Consider the following 14,421-nt stretch of genomic DNA (forward strand, 5'->3'; position numbering starts at 1 on the left):
AGGAGAGAGGATGCAAGGAATCAAAGCGAGACAAATTGACCCAGTCACCGGTTACTGATCTGGAGGGTCACTCCTATCAGAAGTGTACATTATCAGCTGTAGTTTAATACATCTTAATAAGCACTGCTATAAACTATACAAAAAATATATTATTTTATGATTGGTTACCAAAACCAGAGGCTAGAGTAACAATACCACACAACAGTAGATATTGAGCAAATAAAAGTGTCTTTACTAAAAGGCGATAATGACTTTTGAATGTTAATCATCCTTCCCACAGACACTGAAAAAAAGTAATCAGCAGTCATCGACACAATACACAAGGTTTCAACATATTTATTGTTCTTCTCACTGAAGATGTAACAAACCAATGCAATGAAGTGACTCATGTTATTCCGTGCCACTCAGAATATCTGCTACCAGTGGAGATACAATACATATTTCTCTTGTTTTGCATTGATAAAATTAACAGGAAACCGTTTGTTTGCAGTTAAACATTTGGCGAAAACAAAACTTATTCCTCAATTTATACTTGCTTAAATAAGATTGTAATTCAAAGTAACCAGAAATGAAATTAACCTAGGGATCAAATATTTGCTAAGACTGAATATACTAGTTCTCAATTAGGTCCACCAATTACAGGTATTGTTTTGTTCAACAGAAAATGCATCTCCGGAGTCAAAATAATTGTAATGATTCCCTTTGAAATGTGCATTAGTTCCTGGTACAGTAGTCTTGATATGATACTGTATGAATGATTTCTGTCAAGACTATTATTTTACTACTACTATTGTTACTATAGTTCTTAAAAGGTTTCTGCCATCAAACAGACTTCTCTCAGTCAGGCGGCACTTGGGGAGTTCATTGATAAGTATATGGGGTATTCAAAAATAACCTTTCATCCATTTTACTGGGTATGGGCTTTGTAAAAACACTCACTGAGACAGCCAAAGGGGAAGAATTGGAACATTGGAGTTGGTGTTTTGTAATCAATTGAGAAAATCATTATTTAAGAAAATCTTAAATCATAGACTTAACATCTGTCGACGTTAATGGCACATTTTAAGAGAACATCTTACAAAAAGCAAGATGAGATTTTTTAGCATCAGTGTCAATACTGCTCAGCCATTATCAAAACAGTTAGTGCCGACCAGCCGGTGAAGGGGTGGCTCCCTTGCCCCTTGCCCGTGCTGTCATTGTACTGTTCCCAGATATACCCCGTCTCCGCATACTGTCTGTAAACATTGTTCATGATATTAGTTCTGAGTTCCTGATAGAGGGCGGCCGCCTTCTCCTGATATGGCCCGTCAGTGTTGCTGTAGTGGTGCAGGGCCCTGACGGCCAGGTAGTTGATGTTGATCCATATGGGGCCCCGCCAGTAGGGAGCGTCGTGCTCCGTGTTGCGTTTCATGTAGAGCGGGTCGGCCCTGGACAGAGAGCGCAGGCCGTAGGGCGTCCACAGCTTGTCCACGTCCCTCATGTCTCTGAAGATGTGCTCTAGCTTGGGCGAGTCGGGCGTCAGGACGTGCAGCAGGAAGGGAAATAGGCTGATGTAGCCCAAAGCATTGACGAACTGCGGCTTGGGGGCCCGGCGGACCGAGCGTACCAGGCGCGCCACGGGAAACTGGTGCCTCGGCTGCCCAGGGGGCACGTACACCTTCTCCTGCTGCAGCGACACCGCCTGCGTGTGGTTGCCATAGTCGCTGAAGGAGCGAAGCTGGTCTGACCAGTGCAGCTCGTCCAGCAGTGCGTTGTCGCTGAGCTTCTGGTGGGTGCGCTCGTACTCCTGGTGGGGCTCTCCCAGCAGCCGGGCCACGCTGGCCATGATGCCCGACGCCAGCGCCATCCAGCAGTGCAGGTCCACGTGGCGCTCCTCGGCCGACGGGTGCGAGGCCCGCGGATAGTCATCCAGGCCAGACGTCAACGTCTTGGGATTGAGGAAGAGGTTGGTGTCCTTGTCGCGGCCCCGCCAGCGGTAGGAGTTGGGCAGCGGGCCTGTCTGGGTGGTGTTGTACCACTCGAACCACGTCTGGAGCCGGGGGTAGAGCCTGCGGAGGAAGGGCAGGGTGGGCTGGGAGGACTCTGCGTCCGGGTTGGCCTGGAGCTGCTCCACTAGCTTCTGCAGGGCCAAGAAGAGGGTGGGCGGGTTGGCGTTCTCGTTGCGCTGCACCACAAACTCGGCAGGGACCTTCCTGCGCGCCTCGTCGCCCAGGATCTGCTCCCGGGGAATCCATCCCTCCATATTGACTAGGTCCAACCAGTGGGCCGTGGCCTCCCGCGTCACCTGGGGGTCCCACTTGCTGAGTAGCAGCTGGTGGAAGCCTTCGTCCCACAGGAACCCCCGGGGGAAGAAGGAGCGCGAGGGCACGGCGGTGAACAGGGCGCCCTCGGGGTAGAGCAGCGGGTACTCGTTGTACACCGACTGGACCACCGACTGGCCGTAGAAGTAACCCATTCCACCCAGCATGTTGCTCAGCGCTGCCTTGCTGAACTTCACCTGGGCCTGGCCCAAGCCTTTAGCCTGGAGGCCGAACGTCTTCTCGAACTTGGCATCGAACGCCGCCTTCCTCTTCTCCAGCTCTTCCGTCATGGCCGCCGCTGAAAGCTGGTTGGGGCGGTCATGGAAGCTACCGGACTCGAACAGGACCTCAATCTGGAAGGGCGTCTGGACAGTGACCTGGTGCAGGACAAAGTCGCTCTCCTTTCTGGGGTCGGCTGGTTTCTGCTGGTGCTGCTGGTGCGGGGGCTTGTAGGTGTCCACTGCGATGTACTGCCTCTTCTCGCCATTGGGGGGGCTGTAGACAAACCTGCGGTTCAAGCTGTTCCTCACGATGTCCGTCAGCCTCTCCAAGCCTGGCGACACAGTCTGGAGGTAGTTGTAGCTGAGGAGATGAGGAGAGAAGACAAAGGTGAACCACCCTGAAGGTAATATGAATCTCTCATGTTCTCGTCTTGCCAAAGCTTCCTCTTAGAATTGGAGCAAGACCAATACCCTTGACCTGCAGTCACCATAGGGTTTTATACCCTTCAGAGGGCAGTGGCCTCCTGGAAAGTGGCATGTCCTTTGACCTCTATCTGTGATTTCATACTACTTCAGCCAAGGGTCAGGGACAAAGAGTACCCCATACTGACCGATGTGTTATGTTGAATGAAAACTGAAAAGGAGCCTTGTCCTTTCTTGTCTAAATGGCAGATACACTTGTGATAGGCTTGTTTGTTTACTGTGTTCCTGCTCTTCCTACATTCTATTCAACTCTCTTTTCTGGCCTGCATTATGGCTTGATTGTGAAACCTTTCTGTTCCTTTGATTTCTATGCATCGGAGTCTCTATTGACCTTGTCCTCAACACTGGAACAGATCAAGGTCTCTCTGTTCTGTCCCTCAAAAGGTTTAACAGAACCTTTATATGTGAGACAGAACAGCAGTTTGGCTGGCCATCTTCAGTGCAGACACTGAAGAGATGTCCTAGCTCTGCTTTGTGTCTCAATGCATTGCTGAAGCAGTTGTGCCTTTATTATTTGCAATGCTTTGTTTCATACTACATGATTTGGGGCGGCAGGTAGCTTAGTGGTTAAGAGCGTTGTGCCAGTAACCGAAAGGTCGCTGGTTCTAATCCCCGAGCCAACTAGGTGAAAAATCTGTCGATGTGCCCTTGAGCAAGGCACTTAACCCTAATTGCTCCTGTAAGTCGCTCTGGATAAGAGCGTCTGCTAAATGACAAAAAAAAAAAAAAACTCTATATCCGTCAATGTTGCTGTACTCCTGAGTGGCGCAGTGGTCTAAGGCACTGCATCGCAGTGCTAACTGTGCCACTAGAGATCCTGGTTCGAATCCAGGCTCTGTCGCCGCCGGCCGCGACTGGGAGACTCATGGGCGGCGCACAATTGGCCCAGCGTCGTCCAGGGTAGGGGAGGGAATGGCCGGCAGGGATGTAGCTCAGTTGATAGAGCATGGCGTTTGCAACGCCAGGGTTGTGGGTTCGATTCCCACGGGGGGCCAGTAAAAAAAATAAATGTATTCACTAACTGTAAGTCGCTCTGGATAAGAGCGTCTGCTAAATGACTAAAATGTAAATGTAATGATTTCTGTCGCATATCATGTTTCTCTCTTGACAGGCTCACTGATTTTATTGATATTTGTAAGTCGCTCTGGATAAGAGCGTCTGCTAAATGACGTAAATGTAAATGTAAATCAAGAGTGATTATGTGCCATTTCTATTTTTCAGTTATTACATTTTCTTCAGATTTTCTTCATGTATTTAATATTGCTTGGTATTATTTACATATTAAGTAATAGGGACTATTGTGGCACATTTGTCCACTGTTTGCAAAAGTATTTCTCTCTGTTGATGATTTTGGAATGAGCTTTAAAGCATGCTATTGCTAATTTGGGGTACATTCATTGAGTTCTATTTGTTTTTGGGTTAGGAAATGCTAACGTTAGCAGTTTGGGAGAGTACCTACCTGGCGTATTTGGCACTGGAGGACTCCCCGGCGACAGGCTTGCGGAAGGTGATCTTGAAGTTCCCCAGCTCCTCTGAGAACCCAGTGACGGAACCCAGACGGTTTCTCTCTTCCACGTGGGCCTCCAGGGAACCCTGGGTGTCGGCAGCAGAGTAGAACATCAGGGAGATGACCGGCGCGTGGGGAGCCGAACTCTGGGGGAAGGAAGAACTGGGTCATATTCAGTAGGAAGGAGAAAACGTTTTGAAATGTTCTATAATATTCTACTGTATCTTAGTCCATGCCGCTCTGTCATTGCTCGTCCATATATGTATATATTCTTAATTCCATTCCTTTCTTAGATTTGTGTGTATTGGGTATATGTTGTGAAATTGTTAGATATTACTTCTTAGATATTACTGCACTGTCAGAGCTAGAAACACAAGCATTTCGCTACACCCACAATAACATCTGCTAAACACATGTATGTGACAAATAAAATGTGATTTGATTTGATTTTGAAATGGGAGAGAAAAACTCTGTGGAAGAACACCAGGGTTGTGTTCAGTAGCATTCTAATTTGTCATTTATTTATTTTTACACCAGGAGACAATAAGAATAGTTTCAAAACTCAAATGTCTTTCAATGTAAGACAAATAATCGGAACAAAATATGCCTGGTTAATTCCCAGGTGGGTATAAAGGTGTGTGTATGCATCCCGCCACACTCACATGCTGCTTGGCTGTGATCCTCCAGGTCCAGTCCCCTCCGTGCTCACCGCCCATCCGCTTGACAAACTCCGTGGTGAGGGTAAAGTCACTGTCGTGGATCTCCTGCACACCGAAGCTGAGGCCGTCATGCATCAGCCAGCCGTAGCCCTGCAGCCGGTCACCCTGCTCGCATGTGTGCCTGAGGTTCACGTCCACCTCAGAGAACTGACGCATCCACATCATCCCTGGGATGTAGAGAAATGGAAACACAGAATTAATTCATTTATTATATTTAATAATTCCCCAAAATATTAAACGTTAAACATGTACATGGATTATGTACATTACCGTTCAAAAGTTTGGGTCACTTAGAAATGTCCTTGTTTTCGAAAGAAAAGCAATTTTTTTCCATTAAAATAACATAGAATTGATCAGAAATACAGTGGTAGACATTGTTAATGTTGTAAATGGCTATTGTAGCTGGAAAAGGCTGATTTTTATAATTTAGTAAAGACACTCTTATCCAAGCGATTATGGCAATAGGGTAGGCCTTGCTCAAGGGCACAGACAGATTTTTCACCTAGTTGGCTCGAGGATTAGAACCAGCAACCTTTCGGTTACTGGCACAACGCTCTTAACCACTAAGCTACCTGCCGCCCCATAGGCGTACAGAGGCCCATTATCAGCAACCATCAGTCCTGTGTTCCAATGGCACGTTGTGTTTGATAATCCAAGTTTATCATTTTAAAAGGCTAATTGATCATTAGAAAACATTTTGCAATTATGTTAGCACAGCTGAAAACTGTTGTGCTGATTAAAGAAGCAATAAAACTGGCCTTCTTGAGACTTGTTGAGTATCTGGAGCATCAGCAATTGTGGGTTAGATTATAGGCTCAAAATGGCCAGAAACAAATAACTTTCTTCTGAAACTCGTCAGTCTATTCTTGTTCTGAGAAATGAAGGCTATTCCATGCGAGAACTTGCCAAGAAACTACTCCCTTCACAGAACAGCGCAAACTGGCTCTAACCAGAATAGAAAGAGGAGTGGGAGGCCCCGGTGCACAACTGAGCAAGAGGACAAATACATTAGAGTGTCTAGTTTGAGAAACAGGTACCTCACAGGTCCTCAACTGGCAGCTTCATTAAATAGTACCCGCAAAACACCAGTCTCAACGTCAACAGTGTAGAGGCGACTCCGGGATGCTGACCTTCTAGGCAGAGTTGCAAAGAAAAAGCCATACCTCAGACTGGCCAATAAAAATAAAAGATTAAGATGGGCAAAAGAACACAGACACTGGACCGAGGAAGATTGGAAAAAAGTGTTATGGACAGACGAATCAAAGTTTGAGGTGTTCGGATCACAAAGAATAACATTTGTGAGACGCAGACCAAATGAAAAGATGCTGGAGGAGTGCTTGATGCCATCTGTCAAGCATGGTGGAGGCAATGTGATGGTCTGGGGTTGCTTTGGTGGTGGGAAAGTGGGAGATTTGTACAGGGTTAAAGGGATCTTCAAGAAGGAAGGCTATCACTCCATTTTGCAACGCCATGCCATTCCCTGTGGACGGCGCTTGATTGGAGCCAATTTCCTCCTACGACAGGACAATGACACAAAGCACAGCTCCAAACTATGGAATAACTATTTAGGGAAGAAGCAGTCAGCTAGTATTTTGTCTATAATGGAGTGGCCAGCACAGTCACCTGATCTCAACCCTATTGAGCTGTTGTGGGAGCAGCTTGACCGTACGTAAGAAGTGCCCATCAAGCCAATCCAACTTGTGGGAGGTGCTTCAGGAAGCATGGGGTGAAATCTCTTCAGATTACCTCAACAAATTGACAACTATAATGCCAAAGGTCTTCAAGGCTGTAATTGCTGCAAATAGAGGATTCTTTGACGAAAGCAAAGTTTGAAGGACACAATTATTATTTCAATTAAAAATAATTATTTATAACCTTGTCAATGACTACATTTCCTATGCATTTTGTTATATGTCCTATTCAAACTCATTTCATGTATGTTTTAATTGAAAACAAGGACATTTCTAAGTGACCCCAAACTTTTGAACGGTAGTGTATATAATCCAGGGTTTCCGTTAGAAAATGTGGCGCTGGACATTTAATTTACAGGACATTTAGAAATGTACCGGATCCATATGCATTGGGTGTGTAACCTGATTAGAGCGTCCACCCACGGTGCTCAGAATGAAAGAAATCACATTTACTTTATGGTAATTAATCTTAACAAAACATGCAATTCGAGGATGCAATGGCGTGTGTCCTTCCTACCGAATTCTGATGAGCAATTTGAAGAATAACTGTCCAGAATAACTGTCCACATTTACTTTTCATCAGCCAACAAAACGAGTAACGAACAGCAAAATCACTAGCCTATGTCAATCTATTTCCCCCATAGTAGTAAAGTTGACCTATTCTATTGGTCAGTTTGTCAATCTGTGCCAGAAAGAAATAGACTATTCCAAACAGACGGGGACAGTTGTGAGACGATAGATCCCAAATTCATACATTCATACAACCAGTAGAAGCAAGGTAAGACATGCCTCATAATATGCAGTAAAATGTTAAGGTTTTAAACAATTAAGCATATGTTTTCAAAATGCATACTGCTTCCAGCTCATTGCAAAGTGGTGTGTGACGAGCTAACGCCTGCCTAGTTGTCTATGCGCTTGAATGGCGAATGGGAAGCTCGCTTCAATTACCAGTTGAGAAATATAAATATAGGGTTAGTCTTTCCACAAGGTCATATCTCCATGTTACAGCGTGTGTTTACGGAAGACAGACGGAAGACAGAGGGACCACATGTGCTAACTAGCTATTTAGCATGCTCCAAACACCTGTGTGTAACGGAAGAAGGCCGCCAGAAACGTATTGTCACTGAAAGATACTGTCAGCTGCAACTGTGATAAAGCCGGATAAAACAGTGTACAGTAGGTGTATATCTTGCAGTTGTAAAATGATTTTGACGTGACATGAAAGTAAAGGGCTTTATGCTTCTACAACCATATCGCAATTAAGAATCGATTCATGTTTAGATAAGAGTATTTGGCAGTTTTGGCTGCCAGAGCCAGTCTACCTCTGAAAATAACATAAGATCATTGGACTTTAAGGATTAACAGTAGGCTCTTTAAGAGGTAGGCTCCTAACAGAAACCCTGATATAATCCACATATAATATGAGGAAACACAATAAATTACACAATTTATTTCCATTGTGTTCCTCTGGTTAGTAGCTAACAGGTTAGTACCGCTTGCCACATAGCACACCCAGTTGTTATTACCAACTGACACTTTAGTCAATAGTATTAGCAAATATTTAAGGGTGAATGTAGAGAAATTATAGTCTTGTACCTGTGACAACAGATCTGGGGCTCCTGGTTTTCATCCCAAAGTAGACCTGGGGTCGGTAGGAGCCCCAAAACCTCTCAGGGGACACATCAGCGCTGGTGCTGTTGGCATCGAGGACGGGCGGCGAGTGGTGCAGAGTTACCACCCGTTTGGCCAGCGAGGAACGCATGTACAGGGCATAGAAGAACCAGATAAGGCTGAAGATGCAGAGACCGATGGAGATGTTGATGAAGATTTTGCCGATGTCAAGCTTCTTTTTCTTTTCCTTGCGTTGTAGGGTGGCAGGCTTCTCGTCTTTCCTTGTGGGAGGGGGGTCAGCCTCGCCAGTCACCACTCTCTTCCTCTGCCTGCCCATCCTTCCAGCTGAGGAGGAAGAGAAGGATACTGTGGGTGAATCTCAAATGTCTCTCCAATTTTTCACATCCTTCTCAACATAGAGGGAAGCGAGGAGAGGACGCGAGGAAAGGAATGCGCTCCACATTTTTAGGTAATATGAACATGCCTACACTATTTTCAGAGATGTGTATGAGTTCTACCCAGTATGTTATCATATTTGGTTACCAAAAACAGAATGGCATGCCAGTGCTCTTAGTTTATAGAATAACAGGGACAAAGTCATTACCGTATAAACATTAGCCTAGACCAGGGATGGGCAACTGGCGGCCCTTCTTTTGAAGGACCGTGGACCAATGCTGTCAATATTTTTATTTCATGAGGGCGGCCGCTAAAATGTTTTGCTGACGGCGGGGGGCGAGCGACTGCGGCCTCTCATGATTAATTCCGTTTTTTTGTGAGCCCCACCCCCATCAAAGTTGTCCATCACTGGCCTAGACCTTAGCTGCCTTTAGCAACGCTATCATTTACACACTAGCGCTGCTTGCAAAACACTGAATAGTCCGCAGGAATTTAATTTCAACTTACTCTGCCAATTGTCCGTAGGGTTGGTCCTTACGCAGGGGGGAAATTGATAAAAAACATAATAGAACATAAATTAAACAGACTTTCCAAACATAGGTCTGTTGTAGACCCACTTCCTCTCCGACTGCACATGACAATACCTGAACAAAAAAAGTTGTAGGGGACTTTTATTTTGACATGAGGGAAGCAGAGAGGAACTGACCTCACTGTTGGCTGGCTACCCAAACTCCTCACTCCGGCAAAACGATACACCCACGGACGTTAAGGCGTCCGCATGCTTCCCATCCGAAACAGTACATACCGTGCCTTAAGTATTCACATCCCTTGACTTTTTCCACATTTTGTGGTGTTACAGCCTGAATTTAAAATTGATTAAATTGAGATTTTTGTCACTGGTTTACACACAATACCCCAAAATGTCAAAGTGGAAATCTTTTTTGGGACATTTTTACAAATTATTAAAATGTAAAAGCTGAAAGGTCTTGAGTCAATAAGTATTCAACCCATTTGTTATGGCAAGCCTAAATAAGTTCAGTAAAAAAAAGTGCTTAACAAGTCACGTAACAAGTTGCATGGACTCACTTTGTGTACAATAATGGTGTTTAACATGATATTTGAATGACTAACTCATCTCTGTACCCCACACATACAAGTATCTGTAAGGTCCCCTCAGTCGAGCAGTGAATTTTAGACACAGATTCAACCACAAAGACCATGGAGGTTTTCCAATGCCTCACAAAGAAGGGCACCTATTGGTAGATGGGTCAAAATAAAAAAAAGCAGACATTGAATATCCCTTTGAGCATGGTGAAGTTATGAATTACACTTTGGATGGTGTATCAATAAACCCAGTCACTAAAAAGATACAGGCGTCCTTCCTAACTTAGTTGCATGAGAGGAACGCAACCGCTTAGGGATTTCGCCATGAGGCCAATGGTGACTTTAAAACAGCTACAGAGTTGAATGGCTGTGATAGGAGAAAACTGAGGATGGATCATCAACATTGTAGTTACTCCACAATACTTACCTAATTGACATAGTGAAAAGAAGGAAGCCTGTACAGAATAAAAAATATTCCAAAACATGCATCCTGTTTGCAACAAGGCACTGAATTAATACTGCAAAAATTGTGGCAAAGCAATTCACTTTTTGTCTTGTTAGGGGCAATTCCAATACAACACATTACTGAGTACCCACCTCATATTTTCAAGCATAGTGGTGGCTGCATAATGTTATGGGTATGCTTGTCATCGTTAAGGACTGGGGAGTTTTTCAGGATAAAAAAAAGAAACGGAATGGAGCTAAGCACAGGGAAAAACCTGGTTCAGTCTGCTTTCCACCAGACACTGGGAGATTAATTCACCTTTCAGCAGGACAATAACCTAAAACAAGGCCAAATCTAAACTAGAGTTGCTTACCAAGAAGACAGTTCCTGAGTGGCAGAGTTACATTTTTGACTTAAATCTACTTGAAAATATATGGCAAGACCTGAAAATGGTTGTCTACCAAGGATCAACAACCAATTTGACAAAGCTTGAAGAATTTTGAAAATAATAATATTTTTTTATAACATTTCTATACCGCTTTTCATAGAATTTCAAAGTGCTTCAAGTAGGAAAAAACAAACAAGCAATATATCATGACAGGTCAACCAATAGAGGCCAAGTCTTTGGAAGCTGCATCCTCCGAAGATGGAGAGGTTAATGGCTTGAGCAGAGGGAGCTGATCAAAGAATGGTAGATGATGGTGATGGAGTCTGCTGATGATTGAGTCTTATAGCCACTGGACTTTTCCTCTTCCACTCTGTGTAGCACCCACTTGGTTGATGCCTCAGCAGCTCTGGGCGCCAGAAAGCTCACCACACAAAGTTCAGAATAGTAGCCAGTCTCCCTCACTATGAGGCCCTCTGCCTCAGCACTGTTGTATACCTGTAGCTCCCATTCCTCTCACGCTTCAGGACACTCCTCAAATTATGTTCTTAGAAGATCAGAAATTGGCAGCCAGGTGAAACAAAAATGCAAAATCATGAGCAAATGTTGTACAATCCAGGTGTGAAAAGCTCTTAAGACACTTACCCAGAAAGACTCACAGCTGTAATCACTGCCAAAGGTGTTTCTACAAAGTATTGACTTAGGGGTGTGAATACTTATGTAAATTAGATATTTCTGTATTTCGTTTTCAATAAATTAACACAAGTCTAAAATATGTTTTCACTTTGTCATTATGGGGTTTTGTGTGTAGATGGGTGAGAAAAACAATCGATTTAATCAATTTTGAATTCAGGCTGTAACACAACAAAATGTGGAATAAGTCAAGGGGTATGAATACTTTCTCAAGGCACTGTATATTATGACAACTTTGTGACGTTTTTTCGGCTGTTCGTGCACATTACATTTTTTCTCGAGGCAAGCCAAATTTCGGTAGCCAAAGTCTAGAGATTATTCAATGAAGTGTTCGCTGTCATTCAACAATGGACGACTCGTTTTCATGCATTTTTTTACTTGAGAAATACTGCACCAAACATCCTAGTTTGATGTAAAATTAAATTCTTAATTATCTTTGATTAATTGTGACTTTTCTATACTGGCTATGGCGTCTCAGTACTATTGCCACTTTTCCCCTTGTTTTTCAAGTTAAGGTATTTAAAGAGAGTATGCGAGCACACTCGTTCGGAAACTCGTCTAGGTGCCAGCCAAACCAAAGCATGCGGAAGACTTTAGTTTCTTCTCAGCAATGAGTCTGAAACTGAGTACCTCCCCAACGATTTCTAGAACGCAAACACATTCTCACCGTTCTGATTGGTCCCAGAAACCAATGGGTTGGGCCAGGGCCACATGTGGGTAAAGCAGCGTTTAGAAATTCTTCATTGTCTTTGATACTCCAATTGCTGATTACTTGTTTTGTACAACACCCCTCATTTTCACTTCACCAAAAATGACTGAAGTATGTAGCAAACAGAACAATTCAGTTTGAGTTGTCAGGCAAATCTGGCTGAGGAACTACATGGGTCTACAACAGACCTACGTTTGGGAATTCTGTTTATTTATACATGCCATTAGATGTATTTTTTCTTCTTCTGGAATTCCGCCTGCATAAGGACAACGCCTACAGTCAATCAGAGTAAGTTGAAATGTAATTTTATTTAACCTCTGGCTTCCGGCGGACCAGTTGTTTTGAAAGCTAATTGCCAACAACGCTAGTGTGTAAATACTAGCGTTGCTAAAAGCAGTTAATTACCTAGACCTCATCTTCAGATTTTAGCCTGGATAATTATGATGCACCTGGCACTGTCAGGTGGCAACAACATTGCTTGCAACTACAGTACTAGCTAGTAGTAGTTTGCTACCTAGCTAGCTAAGTTAATGTAACGTTGGCTCGTCGACTATGAAAATAATTACTTAACGTTACCTGCAAAGTTACATAAAGAAATACCTTTAAACTATTACAACGTATTTAATTTTTTAGAAACTGCGCTAGGCAAAGCATACATTCAAGCTTTTCGGCTAAAGCTAACTGGTTAATGAATGGTTAGCAAACCGGTGGCTGTCACTATCGGGCAGACCTGTTTTAGCACGAGTTTGCAGAATTTTTAAACAAGCTTTCATGCCAATAATGCAGCACATAACAATGCACCGAGGAATGTAATATATATCCTGTAATATGGTTAGTAAATGTAAAACTCACCTTTCAAATGGACAGAATATCAGCTGCACATAATTCGCGTTACTTCCTGGTTCCCTCCCGCTGGTGAAACACTGACGTGTACATAGCGTTGACAGCCCACGCCAGGGGTATATTCATTACGCCGATTCTGTTGCAAAACGTTTCTTAAACGGAAGAAAACGGGGAAGGACCTACCTGAATCAGTCCAACGGAAACTCGTTTGTTGCACTACGTAATGTTGCAACTCTTTGACTAATGACGATTACATCCCAGCTCGAGAGTTGTCTGGCCATAGGTCACAACGTTCAATCCATACACACCATTCTGTTCTGTAAGGAATAGGCTAGAAAATATGCTTTGGACTACAGTCAACTACTAATGCAATGGTTCAGGACTATGATATTTGGGACTATGCCATCCTAAATGTGTTCACTAAACCAGAACATGCAGATATTCATAAGTCCAAATTCATGTATTCGAATTGGGACAGGTTGTGCAATGCATTTCAGTGTTGATCATTGTTTATCATTCCATCCTATAAATGCTCGACCCATACTGGATAGCAATTGATGATTGTCATATGCCTAGCAATAGCATGTAACGTGTAATAGGAACTGCTTATGCAAAAATGTCCCCAAAGAATATTACACTGAAGAGCAATATGGAATTGTATTGAAATTATTGTAAAATGAACTGCATGAGGGAGTTGGAAACAGTTAAACTTTTTAAAGTGTTTCATAGTTATACACAGTAATACAAAGATGGCTCTGTGGGGCTTATGTATAAAAACCACGGTTTTCTTGTTGTGATGTAGTCACATAAGAGCTGGACACAATGCATTCAACTGTGAATATGATTTTGAGATCCTTATCAAACTGTAGTTGAGGTGTGATTGTATATGTAACAGAACTGTAAGGATTTTCCTAAATGTATCAGCTATGAACTTTTCAAAATATAAACGCTGTAAAATAAGTGATATGTATGGAGAATTGCAATCAGGAACGTGTGGTTCAGAGCTGATGACTAAGAGTAAACGCTGACGTCAGGCGCCTCCTCTGAGCCCTAGGGGGCGATGACCACTCACTTCTAGCTCATTCTTAAAGCCATTCCCAAACCAGTTTATGTAAACAAATGGGGGTGATGACACTGACAAACTCACTAGTTTTGTAACGATTTTTTTAATCAATGAAAAGCTGTATTGTTTTCCCCATCCAGAACCCTCACGTTACAATTCGGAGCTTATTACTTTACATATTGGTCAACAAAGGCAGGAAAAATACATTGCATTCTCATACGAGACCCTAGATCAGCGATAAGACTTCTGTT

General features: G+C 43.4%; 1 protein-coding gene across 3 annotated transcripts; it reads right to left on the minus strand.

Moving 5' to 3' along the window:
• Positions 1 to 320: 320 nt before the first annotated feature.
• Positions 321 to 13,297, minus strand: mogs (mannosyl-oligosaccharide glucosidase). Of its 3 annotated transcripts, none has more exons than XM_041845172.2 (6): positions 13,117 to 13,297; positions 9,436 to 9,461; positions 8,518 to 8,877; positions 5,174 to 5,397; positions 4,464 to 4,657; positions 321 to 2,882 (listed from the first exon to the last, which is right to left on the minus strand). In XM_041845172.2, the coding sequence occupies exons 3-6, from the start codon at positions 8,867 to 8,869 to the stop codon at positions 1,112 to 1,114; spliced, it is 2,541 nt and encodes an 846-aa protein (XP_041701106.2). In that variant the 5' UTR covers positions 8,870 to 8,877; positions 9,436 to 9,461; positions 13,117 to 13,297; the 3' UTR covers positions 321 to 1,111. The 3 variants fall into 3 exon arrangements, with proteins under 3 accessions (XP_041701106.2, XP_041701108.2, XP_041701107.2); XM_041845174.2 differs by lacking the exon at positions 13,117 to 13,297 and adding an exon at positions 9,635 to 9,772; XM_041845173.2 differs by lacking the exon at positions 9,436 to 9,461.
• Between the last annotated feature and the right edge of the window lie 1,124 nt (positions 13,298 to 14,421).

This window comes from Coregonus clupeaformis, chromosome 24, assembly GCF_020615455.1.
Source record: "Coregonus clupeaformis isolate EN_2021a chromosome 24, ASM2061545v1, whole genome shotgun sequence".
Classification (NCBI taxonomy): Eukaryota; Metazoa; Chordata; class Actinopteri; order Salmoniformes; family Salmonidae; genus Coregonus; species Coregonus clupeaformis.